At 40.7% G+C, this 16,899-nt stretch overlaps 1 protein-coding gene across 2 annotated transcripts in view; it reads right to left on the bottom strand.

Moving 5' to 3' along the window:
* Positions 1-1,748: 1,748 nt before the first annotated feature.
* The window catches only part of efna5b (ephrin-A5b), a 99,237-nt gene continuing 84,086 nt past the window's right edge, over positions 1,749-16,899 (bottom strand). The window contains exons 3-5 of one of the 2 annotated variants that reach the window (XM_078214703.1): positions 9,176-9,241; positions 8,749-8,829; positions 1,749-4,442 (exon numbers count right to left, since the gene is read on the bottom strand). In XM_078214703.1, the coding sequence (XP_078070829.1) occupies positions 4,324-4,442; positions 8,749-8,829; positions 9,176-9,241 (266 nt within the window). In that variant the 3' untranslated portion in view covers positions 1,749-4,323. The remainder of the gene's footprint in view (positions 4,443-8,748; positions 8,830-9,175; positions 9,242-16,899) is intronic. The other variant, XM_078214704.1, reaches the window with a different exon arrangement.

The raw sequence follows: 16,899 nt of genomic DNA, 5'->3' as shown, positions 1-16,899 counted from the left end.
AGTCAATGATCTGGCTGATCAGACAGCATGTGCGTGTGGGGGGGGGGGGGGGGGGGAGGACACAACAGTAAAACCTGGCAGCGGGCTTTATTAATGTCCTGCATGGTTTCATTTTGTTAGATTAAGGAGGTGGTAAAAATTAGCACAATGAGAAAGACATATCCACACTTCAAAACGTATAGCAGTGGGGATTGTCAGCATGTGTCCATCTATACATCAACGATGCTCAAAGTTGCACCCAAATGCCTTTTGATCAATAGTTCGATTTGTGATTGGGGTTTGTCTCTGCTGTTCACGTTTGCCTCTCATACTGTCCTGGTATCAGGATTGAAGACGATGCATTCTTCAAGTCATGACTTTTCTGACCTAAAATACAGATCACACATTCGCCCTGTGATCTCAAAGGGCTTGTGGGCGAGAGTTTGTCAAAACCTCTTTGCAAAAATGTGTCAGCTTTGCATTGCAATATTTAAAGAGCAGTTTTCGACCAGGCCAATTTTCCATATTTCCCAACGAATTTCCACCTCAAAAGTTAAACAGCCAAGCTCTGTTCTAAATGCCAAACAAAGAACAACCTGTTTAATAAACGTGAATAGTTAAGTGTTTCTGGTCTTTCATTGATAAATTGAAGGGGACAGATTGCGTCCCCTGGATTTGAAAACGACATTAGAAAGCTGCAGTGCACTGGACTATAAAACAACCAGGGGTTTTATGTGTGAAACAAGACAGCTGCTGGGGGTTAGTTTTACATGTTAATATATTGCAGCTATAACTTAATCCCACTCCGCACAGGATATGATTTCAGTAGCTCGTGATTTTATTATATACCTAGATCAAATTTAATCTCTAGTTGTAAATCATAACATATGTATGATGAATATGGAATATAAAAGTTTGTCCATTTAAGTGGAGGTTCTGTTTCAGTATCGAATATTTGTCCTGCCTTTATTATTTATCCCGCATGGAAGTTGGAGAGATGTTGGTGTCTGGGAATTGGATAATTTTCTACTTTGATCTCATGGAGCAACATGAAGCAATAGCAGATAAAGCATCAAACTGGGTTCGACGTTAACTTCCCCCTTCCTTTAGTCAGAAAAGCCCCTGCATTGTACCAAGACGATTATTCCATTCCCGCTCGACCAGATGGCTCCCCCCCCATGTGACCTTTATGGAGAAGTGGGGTCAGTTTGGTGTTGTAAATCCATGGTTACAGAGGACATACTGAGTAGTCATCGAGGGCCAGTACCCAGAGATAGCAGAAAGGCGATTGCCATCCTATTGGGGCTTTTGAAGCCTGTGCAATAATCGCCAAGTCGGGCAATAGCTTCGGCTGTGATTAAATGGATGCTATTGGTCCCAGCTGGATTGAAAGAAACTTTCAGTTTCTCCCCGCTAATATAGCGTGGGTTTCACTGTTTTTAAAAGTAGAATTCACTAAGATGCTTTTGCGCCCTGATCATTTTTGAATGTCTGCGGAATCTACAGATTATACAACCAGCTAGATTTCGACTGTTTACAGTCGATAAGTAATAAAAAAGTTATTGTTTCGATTATCAAGCCAGATGCAGATAAAACCTAAGTAAATATTTTTCTAAAATCTTTCTTTCCCGCACCTTTTGAGTGCATCTCTCAGGATTTCGTTTGAGAGGGGTAGGGAAGGCATAACTTTATACTATCTGTGCAATTTCATAATAGACATGCAATTTATTTTATGATTATTCAGATATCAAGAATGAGACGGACTTCTGCCTTTTAAAACATATTTTCAAACTTTTAATGGTCAAAGACACAGAACATTCATACTATTTATAATGATGAACATCTTTAGTTTGATTTATGTATAGTTGCTCAGACACGTGTATATACCAAACAGATGGATAGAATATCCACATGGCAGCAGACCACAGGGGCTTTCTCCCCCCCTCTTATAAGCAAGTCAAAAAAGCACTCTTCAATAAGTGCAGAGAATCTGCTTTTCAAGCGGTTCTTGAGCAGGGTAGTACAGGCACAGGACAACAATGAACTGGACTCTAATATCCAGACGCACACACAATGAGTGGCTCTAACGGAGTGTCAAGAGTAAGCATCTAAAACAGATTTAGCAGACTCCATGAGTAACCTTCAGCATGCCAGCATTTATTAAACTGTACAGACAATGGCAGCAACGCTATTGTAAGAAGATTCGTCTCGCATCAGAGCAGTTTGGGGGCGAATGCATGGGAAAAACTCGGAGTTGCCAAATAGAACAGATTTACCCATTCACCGTTCAATGAAGGCTTGGATGAAAGCAGGCAACAGCTGATCTACGTGGAGTGAATAAAGGGGGAGTGGATTAATTTCTATGCTTCTAAAATTTATAGAACCATTTCCATTCCACATAGCAAGGTAGGTCAGTGAAGTGCCATTGCTTGTTGACAGGTATAGTACACCCCTATTTCTGGCCTCGGCCTGAGCTGTTTCCACACAAAAGGGGGAAGAAACAGTAGGCGAAATTTACAAAACTATGCCGACAATTTTTTTTCCTTACTCGGGTCCAGGCGCATGCTACAATGATACTGGCAAGATCTTTCCATAAAAAACACTCACTCCATCTCTGGGAGAGAAAGAAAACCAGGAACACAAATCGATCGACTTTCAGGATCAACATGGCCCTTCACAAAGGCCTTTGTGATCAGGATTCCACATCGCCTCAATACATTTAGGGCCAATATTTGAATGTTAAGTCACAGTTTTTGCTCCCCCTCTCCTCATACATAACAAGCAGGTTGCAGGCTGCAACCCTATCTCCCCTTGTTCTGACAGCTCGCTGTAGTGTTTGCACGATTCGCTGACACAGCTCGCAGTACTGTAGCAATACATCTTCCCTTCCAACTTAGATCTGTTTACTTAACCTGCTCAACCAAATCCAGAAATTCCTATTGTATTCAATTATAAAAGATGTAAGAATTGGAATTAATACTTTATCAAACACTATTTACATCATAGGTTGCTAATAATACAGAATTTAAACAAGTTTTTTTTTCCTTTTGCCCTCGAAGAAGGTACAAATCAATGTACTAAGCTAACACTAATGTTATAGACTATTACAGGATACACAGTATCCACTGAACAGACTGATCCTTATTTCCCTGCTTAAAAAGGCAACCAAAAAACGAACAAGCAAGAAAGTAGTTGGTCTTAAATGTCCTCCATGATATCAGGGGCATCCAGTTCTTGTTAGAATTCTCCAGGAGTGTAAAAGTAATCGTTTAATAATGAATCCATTCTTGACTAAAATATATTGGCAATAACCACTGTGGAACAGATTAAACTGCCAAAAATTAATAATGTCCAATAACGAACTGTGGCCTAAAGCTGCTCTGAACAAAATAATGCAATGGTTACATCACTAACAGAATTGGATTGCAATCCAGTTATCGGGGGGGAAAATGCAGTATTTTTACATTCTCTGTTCATTAGTTTTTCAATTGTAGAACATAGTGTTAAAATAAACTGCAAAATTATCAGTTATGCCCAATATCTATCCTTATTCACATGAAAATTATCCATATTACAAATGACATCAGCATTTCTAACCTACAATTTTAACTGTTATATTTGTGTTTCGCGAATAGTTCTGCAGAATGCTAGTAGCCTATTGCTAACTGCACCATCTTCGGTTCTGTAATGCTTCCCCAATTTCTTCAAAGCTTATTCAGTGTACACATCTCCTACAAAAATACAAAGCCCTGCTGAGGGCTTGTGGAACAGGAAATGTGTGGAAAATACAAAATATTACAGACAATGTTAGCGACTGCATGAGCACAGAAACTCTCCCTTCAGACACATGTTCAATTATAACTCCCGAGAGGGATGGGGTTATATCTATTCGTAATATCACCCCTCAAGTCCTGACACGGTGACTCGATGCTTTGCGTGATCATCTTACGGTATTGAGTGAGAAGGTATAAATATTGCATGGAGGAGTAAAACCCTCTTGGGCTTCTGCTGAACATTCTTATTCTTCAGTGACTGCATCTGCCACTACTGTTTCTCATCTGCACTTGGATGACAAGAGCTAAACCACCTAGGGGTATTTTGAAAGAAGAAATGTACAGGGAAAATAAGAATCATTAGTCTCAAAATATAATTTGGCATTTTTTGGGGGGTTTATCAGTTTGGATACATCTTCCCTCTTGAATCACTCTCTACTCTCCTGACAGAAAATAAATCTTGTGTCTGGAATAAACTGAATGTCCCCCCTCCTCAACAGTGCAGTTACAGAATCTGTGGTGTTTCCTGATCCAGCCATGCTGTGTCAGAGGTTCCTTGGATTTTTGAACACTACAATGTTGAAAGTGTTACGAAAAGGAACAGTACAGTCGCCAAAAGTAGCGGGGATATCCTGGCCGTCTGAGCGTCATTCTCGCCGCGCGATGGCTCAGCTTCATGTATGGTGTCATCTGTAGAGAGAATAAATAGAGGAAGCAACACGGTTACAGCTCAAGACAACAGAAGGAATGCTCCACACAACTTTAGTCACAATTATAGGTCAGCCAAGCTCCTCAGGCAAATACATTTCATTGCCACCCAGTCACTGAATGCTCTAACAATCTGCATTGCACTTGAAATTTCCCATTGCTTTCAAACTGCAAAGTCTTTCATTAACTTGGGAAAATGGGAAACCAAAAGCAGTGACAGTTAAGAAGCATTGATGAGCATTTAATATTTCAAGTAACACAAGATTTCAGCCCACAAACCCACAAGCTGAGATTTTTAATGCCTGGGAGCTGTGCTGTTCATTTCTAAGCAGCTTGTTCAATCAAAATTAAATAATTTCATGCACCACATCTACTGTTGGTTTTCTCATCAAAATATTTGAAGATTCTAACATTGAACAGTGTGTATTGCTGGCAAAATGGGCTCATTTCACCCATTTTAGATTAATACTATTTGAAGTTATTTAAAATAAATCAGATTTAGTACTTCCTTATTGTGCAAAAACATATATTCAACTGCATGAGAAAACCAACAGAGCATCTCACTGAGTTGCTGCTAATATGATCACAATGAACTTTTTTTTGGTGTCCAGACAGAAATTGGCAACAGCTGAATGGCACAGTGAGAGAGATTCTTCATTCAAACTTAGCTTGTAAATGAGGAAATAATGCAATTCTTCTACATTTGATGCACAGAATGCAAAATTCGAATTGCTGGCTGCAAGATTCTTTCAACAATCTGTTTCTATTGCTGTCTCTGGAAGTAGAACCCAAAATATTAGCGTATGATCTGTTCACTGTTTTGTCTTGGAGTTGCAAGGGTACTATTTATTGGTTCTTAGGGTAGGGAGGTACTGTTTTCATTCTTACAAATACACAAATAGTAACTGGAAAAACTTCAGTTACGGGGATTTAGCATCCTTTTCCTTCCCTGGACAATGGGATCTTTGTCAAAGTCACTGGTCTGAGAAGTCTGTTAAATTGAATTAGTATTTTGCATTTGAACAACAATAAATAACAGGATGTGTTTAGGGTTACACAGAAAGCTGTGTAATTCTAAAATCTTGCCTTTACTGGATAGAATTATTTCCAAAATTTGAGGGCGAGATCCTGGGAGGTGGTTTTCTATGGCTGTTATGAGTTAGCAACACTAAGCATGTTCTATTAGATCTTGATTTATTTTCTAGAGAAAATATTTCCATGTACCATTTGTGATGTTACTAACTACAGCTAATAGTGGAAATCCACTGTTCTTTCAAAGCATTGACCAGAAGACAGAATAATTAAACAGTTAGAATTTTGGTGTGTAAGATTTTTGTGAATCCAGTCCTATCATTCCATTTTGTACATAAATTGATCTATATTCGCTATTATAAGGAACACAATTCCAATCTGATTCTTGTGTAACCTTGGTGTTCTCTTCCATGTTGCCCTTGCTTCCTGAAACTTTCTTCCAAAACCATTCATTTTCCTACTTTACTCTTTCTTTTCAAAAAACCTCCCGAAAAGCAAGTCCAATGTACATTCCCTAAATTCCCTCACTTCCTGGTGCATCACTACCTTTCACCCAAGAAAGCTCACTGAGCTGTTCAGCTGCACTATCCACACCTAAACAGATGTGGTGGTGATAACAGCCCCAAGTGCTCTCCATTTACAAAAGACCAAATGTTGGGGATTGAATGGATGACCAAGCATCCCCAACAATTAGCCCAATTTTCCATCCTTGATGTCAACCTGAGCACCAAGACTGCTAATGATGCGCAATCTAAGTGTAAAATTCAGCTTTCCTCTTGCAGCAGTGAGCCAATTTAATATTACTGCCCATTAAATTAAAGGGGACTTTCCTCACTTCTGTGGGCATTGGAGAATAATATGCGCACTTGGTGTACGAGTTACATTTTCCCCAGAAGTGCTGTTATATTTGAAATACAGGAGTCATCTGCATTTTGATTTTCTGATGCACAAAGTCCTGTTTTTGTGGGGGTGGTAGACCAAATTCCCATTGGTCAAAGGGAGAACAGGTCAGAAATAGAGCGACAACATTCAAGTCCCTGTGAATGTCAAACCACGCGAGTGTGGGATTGCAGGATTACCCCTTTTAACGTTTTTGTCTGCATGCCCTGAATTTTGGGACTATGGATTATTGTCCTTCCAAGTCTCAATTCACAATAACAATTAGTATGAAAAGCTAAAACTAATTAAAAAAACAAAAAATGAAAATATGGTTCATTTTCAGTCAGAGACCAGGAAGGTTCTGGCACTCTAGCACTGATTTAGCTAATCTCAGATGACGAGTGGAGGTGGGGCATTAATTGGTTATACCTCTGCTGTGAAGGGAAGGGGAAAGAGGGAAAATATTAGCCAGGGTTACTGCCCCAATCACAATACAGCAACCGTTACTGCAAGTTGGGGCTGCTTGAATGCTGGTTGAGGACAGGTTGGCTGTACTGTCCTCCACAATGGGATACTCCACTGACAAGAGAATGAAGAAGATTGGAGAGGATAAGAGATTGGGAAAGTCATAATTAGAATCAGAAGAAACTGAATTATGCACAATCAGGTAGCGATAGATAGGTGTCAGCCTTTGCTCAGCTGGTAGCCCTTCTCACCTCCGAGTCATAAGGTTCTGGGTTCAAACCCCAATCCAGAGATTTGATCAGATAATTTCCATCAACATCAAGGGTGACACAGTGGTCAGCACTGCTGCCTCAGTGCCAGGGGCTTGGGTTCGATTCCAGCCTCGGGTGTCTGTCTGTGTGGAGTTTGCACATTGTCCATGTGTCTGGGTGGGTTTCCTCACACAGTCCAGAGATGTGCAGATTGGGTGCAATGGCCATGCTAAATTGCCCCTTAGTGTCCCAAGATGTGTAGGTTAGGGGGATTAATTGTGTGGGGTGACAGGGATAGGGGAGGTGTGGGCCTGGGTAAGGTGCTTTGTTGGAGAGTTGGTGCAGACCCAATGGGCTGAATAGCCTTCTTCTGCACTGTAGGGATTCTATGATTCTAATATATCAGTGCAATGCTGAGTGTTATAAAGTAGGAGATATTGCCCTCAAGACTGGATGATAAACTGAGGCCCCATTTGGTTATGTGGGCATAAAAGATAGCATAACATTAAAGAAGTTCTCCTGGACTCTGGGCCAACGTTTATCCTGAAACGGACAACCTGATCATTTGTGTCATTGCTGTTTGCGAGAAATTGCTGTGCACAAATTGGTCAGTGCATTTTCTCCATTAAAACAGTGAGCACACTACAAAAAGTACTTCATGTACATTGGAAGTGTTTTGGAATGTCTTATGGTCATTGATAGTACCATATCAATATAATTCTTTGATAGAGAGAACGCATGAATGAGAACAGAATATGCTCCCATCAATCTGGGCTGAATTTAAATCCAGATTCCGAGGGTGAAAGGTGAATGATCTAACCCACTGTACCGCTCAGTACTTCACAATAATGAACTGAACAGCAATATTGAGTTGCATCAATTTTCATGTTAGATTTGCCAAAATATTGGCAGCAGCAGTGAGTTACTAACACAACTAAAATACTCAGACATAAATGTTGGTGGCAGACTTTAATGAAAAGGACAACATTAAAAATACAAAGAGACACATAAATATGCTCCAGACAGGCCTGGTACTTCTGTTCAAGGCAGTGATGCAGGCAAACAAGAGCCTGGATTCTACCAAACTGAGGGGGCCATCTGTCACAGTGTGACTATTTTCAGTTGTCATGGACACATTTCTTGCAGTACATGAGAACTGTAACCCCGTTCAATTTTGGACAAACCCTCCCTCCCATATATCAATTATAAAATTAGTGAATTGCATGCTCCTATTTTTGTTAGGTAGTTTTATCAGAGCACTAAAAATATTAATTTAACTCCTTCCTTGTTAAGGCAATTTATTTGAAAAGTAAATGCAACATAGCAGTTAAAAGACAGCAGAAGCATTCCTGGATATCCTGTCTCACGACATTTGTATTAAGCAGAATATCCAGCACTGCACGGAATCATGTCACATGCCTTTAGTTAATGGCTATAAGAAAAATCTGGCACACCATGCAAGAAATATTGCATCATTCTGTTGCAATACATACAGAAGAAAGTTAGCAATGAGACCACCACCAAAAAAAAGACGGGGGGGTAGGTGAACAAGCTTTCAACACTGAACCCATGCAGGGCATGCAAACTGTGACAGAAGATCAATAAGAAAGTGGGAGGGGGGAACAGACGCACTTGTTAGAAGATTCTCTAAGCATACTAACCTGCTGGTTCTAATGAACTGTCTACTCTGTCGTTAGCACCGAAAACACTTTCATGTACACCTACAGTTTTCGAACAGCTGTCTATAACAAAAATAGAAATAATAGCCAAATATGTTAGTGTGACATTTTTTCTCTTTTTCCCTGTTTTTCTTTCTTTTTTTAAATCGTTGCACCTTGTGTACATGTCAAAAGTGCTGAAGTCGTCCGTTTGTTTTAACCATGGAAAACTTGCAGAAACAACAAGTTAGCAACTGCCATTAAAGCTTGGTGAAGAAAAGTAAGAAAACAAAATGAAAATAAAAGAAATACTATGTACAGAACAGGTACCACACAAGATAAACACAGTAAGAGAAAAAAAAAGTTTTACCAGTGCTTACAATAAAGCATGCGCTAAAGCAACCCTTGCAAGTCTGTCATAGGAACTTACTTGATTGTCGCACGAGAACTTTCAATTTTAAACAAGTCTTCTTTCCATTATCTGGGATAGCAGAGGCTGTGAAGTGTGAAGAGAAATCACTTTTAGTCTTTGCAATAGAACTCTTACTTGAAAGTTGCTATCAAGTTAAAACACATCTGAAATCTGTAAATTGGAGCCAATATAACAATGAAGTAGTGCACTGTGGTCATAGAAAATGATTTAATATTTTGTACATGTAATTTTACACCAATACTGAACTCTACCACATTGCTGAAGGCAGGACTTAATTATTTAAGCAAGTTTATCAAGTTGACGGCAGAAGTCCCAATTTGTGGCATTAGGGACTTCGGAAAAGACACCATTGAATGTGTTGCGAGGTTCAAAGCAAAAAAAAACTTGATATATCACTAAAAAAAAAGGTTCAGTTGTGAAGTTGGTGGATTAAGTTTTGATTTTTTTCCCACTTGGGAGTGTGAGTAAGTACACCTAAACACTTTGAGATGTGTAACAAATCTTTTGGAGCACAACAGTCTGGCTGAAAGCCCCCACTAAATCACACAACAAAGAGCTGCCTCCTCTATCACTAAATGGAAACACACAACATGCTATTAGGACTGTGCTTGAGGTCTGTGGTTACAGGCAGGAAATGATCACTTTCCTGTGGGTCCTGGTGTCCCCATGTTACAAGCGACGTAGTACAAAGCTATGGGGCTTTGTCCACAAGAAAGAAATCTAATAAAAAGAAAAGAATCCTGGGCACAACATGGACTTTGCACCTTTCACACACACCTCGTCCAACCTCCCTTGAAATAACCCTTAATTTAAAATCAGTTTAAGGGGGAAAAGAGTTAGGAGAAACAGAAACAAGTTATTGAAAAATAAAAGAACCAGATAGAAAAGTAATGGAAGCAGAAAAATTGCAATGATAGCATTATACTGTAATGAAGTGCAAGTGGAGAGGTTAACATGTTGGCAATTAAAACAGGAGCAAAAATTCTGTAGATGCTGGAAATTTGAAATAAAAATTGAAAATGTTGGAAATGCTCAAAGTCATCAACTTGAAACGTTAACTCAGTTTCTCTCTTTACAGATACGGCCTCACCTGCTGGGAGTTTTCAGCATTTTCTGTTTCGATGTTGACAATTAGGATGAGCTAAGCTGCTGTCTGAACAGTTGGATCAACTCAAGGAGCTTAAAGAGCTCACTGTCATACTTTTGAACCATTTGTTTTGCACAGAAACCTTTATGTGAGGGATGCACAGCTGGAGTTTTCCAAAAATATTGTTGTAAAACCTGATGGATATTCTGATATTCCAAGCAGTCCGAACTGGTCATTCTGCTTGCAAGCAGCAGCAAGTTCCTGACAGTCTCTTTTTTAACAAAATAAAAGGGATATAGGCCAGGAAGAAACAGCAAGGGAACAGAGCAACAAGAACGCCAGAAAAAGATTAGAGCTATCTAAATTGGGGGGGGGGTGGCGGGAAAAGAACAATGCAGGTATGAAATACAATGTGTGAATGGAAACTAGAGGGAGGTGATGGCCTAGTGGTATTATCGCTGGACTATTAATCCAGAACACTTAGCTAATGTTCTGGGGACCCGAGTTCGAATCCCGCCATGGCAGATGGTGGAATTTGAATACAAATTTTAAAAAGTCTGGAATTGAGAATCTACCAATGACCACAAAATCATTGCCGATTGTCGGAAAACCCATCGGGTTTACTAATGTCCTTTAGGGAAGGAAATCTGTCGTCCTTACCTGGTCTAGCCTACATGTGACTCAGAGCCACAGAAATGTGGTGGCTTCTCAACTGCCCTCGGGCAATTAGGGATGGGCAACATATGCTGCCAGCCAGCGATGTCCGTGTCCCATGAATAAATAAAAACTTAAATGTTGTCAAGGGCTGAGTTGAAACAAACAATGGGCCACCTACAGCAGGGACGAGACCCAAAAAACCAGAACTTAACCAGGTAGACAGGTTAAAATAGATGTACCAAGACCATTTAAAAATTATTCACATCAACACTGTTGAAGGGTCAGAAGTAAGAAAGACTACTTTCACACAGAAGATAAATACAGATTACAAAAATAAGTCACAAAAGGATTTCTCTCCAACAGTCCATGTTAGCATCATTATGGTGTTGCAATGGGCTACGCTTAAAAGAAAGGAGCTACATTTCTAAATGCTCCTGATGAGAGAATGGATCAATCAGTCTTTGTTGGGCCCTGTTCCCTATTAACTTGCTCTGTGGAGAGATCAGACCTTGCGCAGAAAGAAACCCAACCTGTCAATACGGAGTTTAACCCTGAAGGATAATAAGTGAGATGAAAGCTTTTCCCTGAACTCGCTTGACTATCTTTTGCTTCCTCTCTCACCACTAAAGGCTAACGATGCCTTAAGTGTTTCTTCCAATTTGTCACTGACTAGCCAATTATAATTTCACAACGACAACTGTCTTTTTAAAAAGCAAGTCAGAAAGAGATCTCGAGTCAGTGGAAATTCATGAGCTTGGTTCAAATCTGCATTTAGAAATACAAATAAATTTAATATTCAACCTGCAAGCCACCGAGGACCTGATTAGTTGGGCAAGGTTACAAAAATACAATGACTGCAGCACCTAATGTTGAAGTTTTAGGAACGCCTTTCAATGATGGCAGTATTGTTACCGAACAATAATGATGACCGAGCATCTGGAAACTCCATGAACATTTGCTAATTTTGTCTAGCATTAGACAGGCATCTCTTTACAAGGCACAGCAAATCGGAGCTCCATGCAACTGAAACTGTTCGCTCATTGCCAGAAACATAGTAAAGGCTGTCATCTTTCCAGTGAGGCATCAATTACAAGTGCCAGATTATTAATTAGATAGAGACTGATATAACTGCTCCATGAGTCGCACAACAAGAACAGCAATGGCAATTGTGAAAACTACAAGAGTTCACTTTCTTCAAATAAAAGTTGGGGCACTCACTCATCTCTGCCCTGATCTTTTTTTTTGTGCATTGGACAGTGTGTTACCATCCCCCCCAACCCACTCATCTGTCCCCCCCCCCCACCACACATACAAGCTGTGGTTTTCCTCAGGGCAAGAAGTGACTGGCGATTTGCCAGAATAATTTAAGTCACACTGACAATTTGAAACTAGCTTCAGGTGGTGGGAGTTTCCACTGTGCATTATGACTGAAGTGAAAACAACGTTGTTCAGACTGGCAGATTGACTGGACTGTAATATTAGAAATCTGCATGTCACAATCTCCAATTAGTATTCACAGGTATTAAATGCTCGAGCTGCAACTTGTAAAAAAAAAACTAACTGGAAGCAATGCAGATTGATGGCCGATTCTGATCTTATTTCTGTGCATTCAAACAGGATCATTTTGTGTCGCTCTCAAAAGCTAGCAAATAAATTAATAAACACAATTTAAAATTAAATTAATCCTTTTAAGATTGCCAATGTTTCAGCTGCGTTTGTCCGGTTCATCTCAATTCTCATCAATTTTTAGTGGCTTTTCATCTCCAAGCCTGTAATTTCAGAATCTTATCTAAAACTCCCTCCAAGGCCGCAGTCCATCTTAACCCTCCTCGCTCTTTCAATTCCAGCCCATTGCACTTTTCACTTTTAATCCATTCCACCATAAGTGACAATCCATCACATCCCACATTCTGGAATCCTCTTCCCAAATTCTTCTGAACTGGCTGCAACTTTTCTCGTTTCAAACATCTCCTCAAAACCTACTACAATTCCTGCTGGGCATTCTAATCCTTCCCTTACTTGTGAAACGCCTTTGGATATTTTCCTATCTTAGTACATAGTATACATGATGCTCTTAATTGTTAAGGAAGGATGCTATTGCAGGAGAATGCTCCAGCATGAAACCATATGACTCTTTGTTGGACGTAGTCGGTCAGTATCTTAGATGTGGAATACATTCCCCCCTCTTGCAGAAAATATAGAATCATAGACTCTTACAATGCAGAAGGAGGTCATTCGGCCCATCGAGTCTGCACCGACCACAATCCCACCCAGGTGTGTCCCTGTAAACCCATTCATTTACCCGAGCTGGTCCCCCTGACACTAAGGGGCAATTTAGCATGGCCAATCCAACTAACCAACACATCTTTGGCCTGTGGGAGGAAACCGGAGCACCCGGAGGAAACCCACGTAGACACGGGGAGAATGTGCAAACTCCACACAGACAGTGACCCAAGCTGGGAATCGAACCCAGGTCCCTGGCGCTCTGAGGCAGCAGTGCTAACCACTAACTTGCACCTCTTTCAATTTGGTGTATTGCATTCGCTGCTCCCAATGTGGTCTCCTCTATATTAGAAAGACCACGTGTAGACTGGGTGATTACTTTGCTGAGCACCTTCGGTCTGTGCACAATCAGAACCCTGACTTTCTGGTTGCTTGCCATTTAAACACACGATCCTGCTCCCATGCCCACATGTCTGTCCTTGGCCTGCTGCAATGCTCTAGTGAAGCTCAACGCAAACTGGAGGAACAGCATCTCATCTTCCAGTTTCAACATCGAATTCAACAACTTCAGTTAATTTGCTCTACCCCACCTCGACTCCTTTGTTTTCATTCTATTTTATTTAATTTTTTTACTGTTCTCTACCTTTTATTTCTTTATTGTCTTTCTTCATTTTTCTTCCCCTCCCACTCCTTCCCCCTACTCTATCCCCACTTCCCTTCCCTTTTCTCCCCTTTTCTAAATTTTACCTCGGTCCCATCCATTCCCCCTCCCCTCCCCCAACATCTTCATCTGTTTTAGCTTCTTTGCCATTTGGCCATTCACACCCTTTATTCTCTCTATGGACTGTCATTAGCAGTCTTTTCCCCTGGTTTCTGTGGCTATGACTCATCTTTCATTCCCTCACCCTGCAGTATAAACATCTCCCACTTTCTATGCCTTTTAGCTTTGACAAAGGGCCATCTGGACTCGAAACGTCAGCTCTTTTCTCTCCTTACAGATGTTGCCAGACCTGCTGAAATTTTCGAGCATTTTCTCTTTTGGTTTCAGATTCCAGCATCCGCAGTAATTTGCTTTTATCCAGTGCTAACCATTGTGCCACCGTGCCGCCTTAGCGACACTTCCCAATTCTCTCTTCACCATTATCTCGAACCGATCTGGCACACCAGAACTTTGCTACACACTATGGGCAAGAATTCTTGGGCGTATAGCAGTAAGGGCAGGAATCTGTATTCATAGCTGCGAGCAGCAGAGTTTTGTTTCCTCAGAGCAGCTATCCTACCAGCTTTAACTGGAGGTACAAGCCCAGTGTTGCTGTGAGCTGGGGAGAGGGAGGGGTGGGGGAAGCACAGAGTGGAGAAGCATATCCCAGGTAATAATCCTATTTAGCAAAGTCCGAGCTCCCAGATATCCCTCCAGTCCCTACAATTATAGCACAAAGAAATGGAGAGAAGATCCTGCTCCATAGATGGTAGTGTAGGCTACTCTGTGACAATTACATTACTTTCTCAATGCATCTAAATGTCTTGCATTCAGGCTAGATTTTTGTTGCCCAGTATTATTAGGCATTTAATTTTTTTTCAATTGGCTTCTCAGCTTTTGTGGTTTACTGGCTTGGCACATGTTGCAAAATTCTTCCAAACCTCTACTATGACCTAAGAAACCACAAGCCCAACTTTAGAATAGCACCCTCTACCACATCAGTATACATTTTTCCATCTCTCACACAAGCTAACTTTATGCTCTGTCTGAATGAGATAATTAATTCATGGTAAATTAAATGGGCAGTTTTAGGCTGTGGGCTTATATTTACCAGGGTTGGTCACGTTATGGAAACCCATTTCATATTGGCTCTTGCAGTTTGGCAAAGAAATGAGACCGGGCTGGATTTCAATCAAGGAGTAGATACAAGGACGGATGTGTTAACATGTAGCACCACCCAGTCTAGTCTTTTCTTCTGTCACTATTTAATTAAACTAGATATTTGAATGCTACAAAGCAGCTGGAGTGTGCTGGAGTTCAATTTTCAAGATACATCCATCACAGATAGTTTTAAACATCCCCATTTTCACATAGAAAACAGGGTAAATCACTCGGCAATTTCAGTGATAAATTACTGCAGGGACAGTTTAATTTTAATACAAATGAAATCTGCAAATAGTAGTAAGTGTTCTGACTTTCAGGAAGGGTCCAAGATCTGATAGCAAGGGACTTGCTGAATCTTGGTTACAACTTGAAGCAAAATATCGAATTTACTGAGTTCACATGGTAATAATCAAAAGACAGATGCACAATATCACAATTAAATTACCTGTTTGGATTGGGGGATTGGAGAGTGAGAGAGAGAAGTTGGAATATTGGCCTGAACCTGGTCTAAAATTCTAGGAGAGTTTAAGTTTATTTATTAGTGTCACAAGTGGGCTTACATTAACCAACTGCAATGAAGTTACTGTGAAAATCCCCTAATTGCCACATTCCGGCACCTGTTTGGGTACAATGAGGGAGTATTTAGCATGGCCAATGCACCTAACCAGCACGCCTTTCAGACTGTGGGTGGAAACCCACGCAGACATGGGGAGAACGTGCAGACTCCGCACAGGCAGTGACCCAAGCTGAGAATTAAACCCAGGTCCCTGGCACTGTGAGGCAGCAGAGCTCACCACTATGCTACCGTGCTGCCCCTAGGTGTTAGGGTGATATGGTGGTAATTTTCTAACTAATTCACACATGAGAGATGTGACAGGTGGGTGGGATGGAAATGAATGGGGACAGTTGTACCTGAGCTTATCCAGGAAATTCCTCTTTACATGCTCTGGAAAGCCCTCAGCACAATGCATGCCAGTTACAATGTGCTGTATGTCCCCATTAAGGCTCCTCAAGCCGAACATTCGCTAGGATATGTGATTCAATCCTGGGAAGAGGGTGGTCACCTTCACTAGGTGGAGATGAAGAGGCTGAAAATGTCTTTACCTTTGGCCAGTTTGGGCCAGAGAATTGAGTTCCACCATCAATAGATGGGCCAGAATGGACTGGAACGGTCTCCGCTGTGCCCTTGAAGACATCAGCTGCCCATTCTTGCTCTATGTTCATGACACTGTCCCTGCAATGTGTTTGGAGCCCCTGTCAGAGGTTCTGCTCTGCCACACATACACTGATAGTGTGGGATCCTGAGGAATTCCTGGGCCCCCTGATTTAGTGCATGCTGTCGCTTCAGGAAAGTGAAGTAAGATGATGTAAATATTGAAAGGAAATTAAAGCAGCAAGCAAATTAAAAACTAAATTTAATTCAAGATGGGGAAATACAAATATTTCAATCCAAAAAATGGGTTTGATAGGAGTAAATGGCAAATTCTCTGCAGATCCCAAACTTAATTTAAGGTTGCTGCAAACAAGAACCTATGTAAAATATCAAAGAATACACAAGCATGTCACTGGACTGGCAGAGTTTCTTCCCTAATAAACACTGCATACAATGTGGAAATGACCACATCAGCCTAGGTTTTGCTCATGCACCTTGTCTGCTTGTGCAAAGAACACTCTTTTTAACCAGAATCACAAAAAGATAATTCAATGCAGCACTTTGAACTACTTCTTGGCAGCTGTCACCACGTATTTGAGATTTAAACATTTATATCAAAGTGATACTGTGGGGAATTTTTGCAAGCTATTTTCTTTAAAGAAAAAAATCTGTACATGTGAATATATTAAGGAATGTGATGGTATTTTATGGGCTTCAGGTGATTTTTCCTCCATTTC

The sequence above is a fragment of the Mustelus asterias genome, chromosome 6 (genome assembly GCF_964213995.1).
Source record: "Mustelus asterias chromosome 6, sMusAst1.hap1.1, whole genome shotgun sequence".
NCBI lineage: Eukaryota > Metazoa > Chordata > Chondrichthyes > Carcharhiniformes > Triakidae > Mustelus > Mustelus asterias.
The sequence above is the reverse complement of the archived record's forward strand: the minus strand, read 5'-3'. Positions and strand labels throughout refer to the sequence as shown.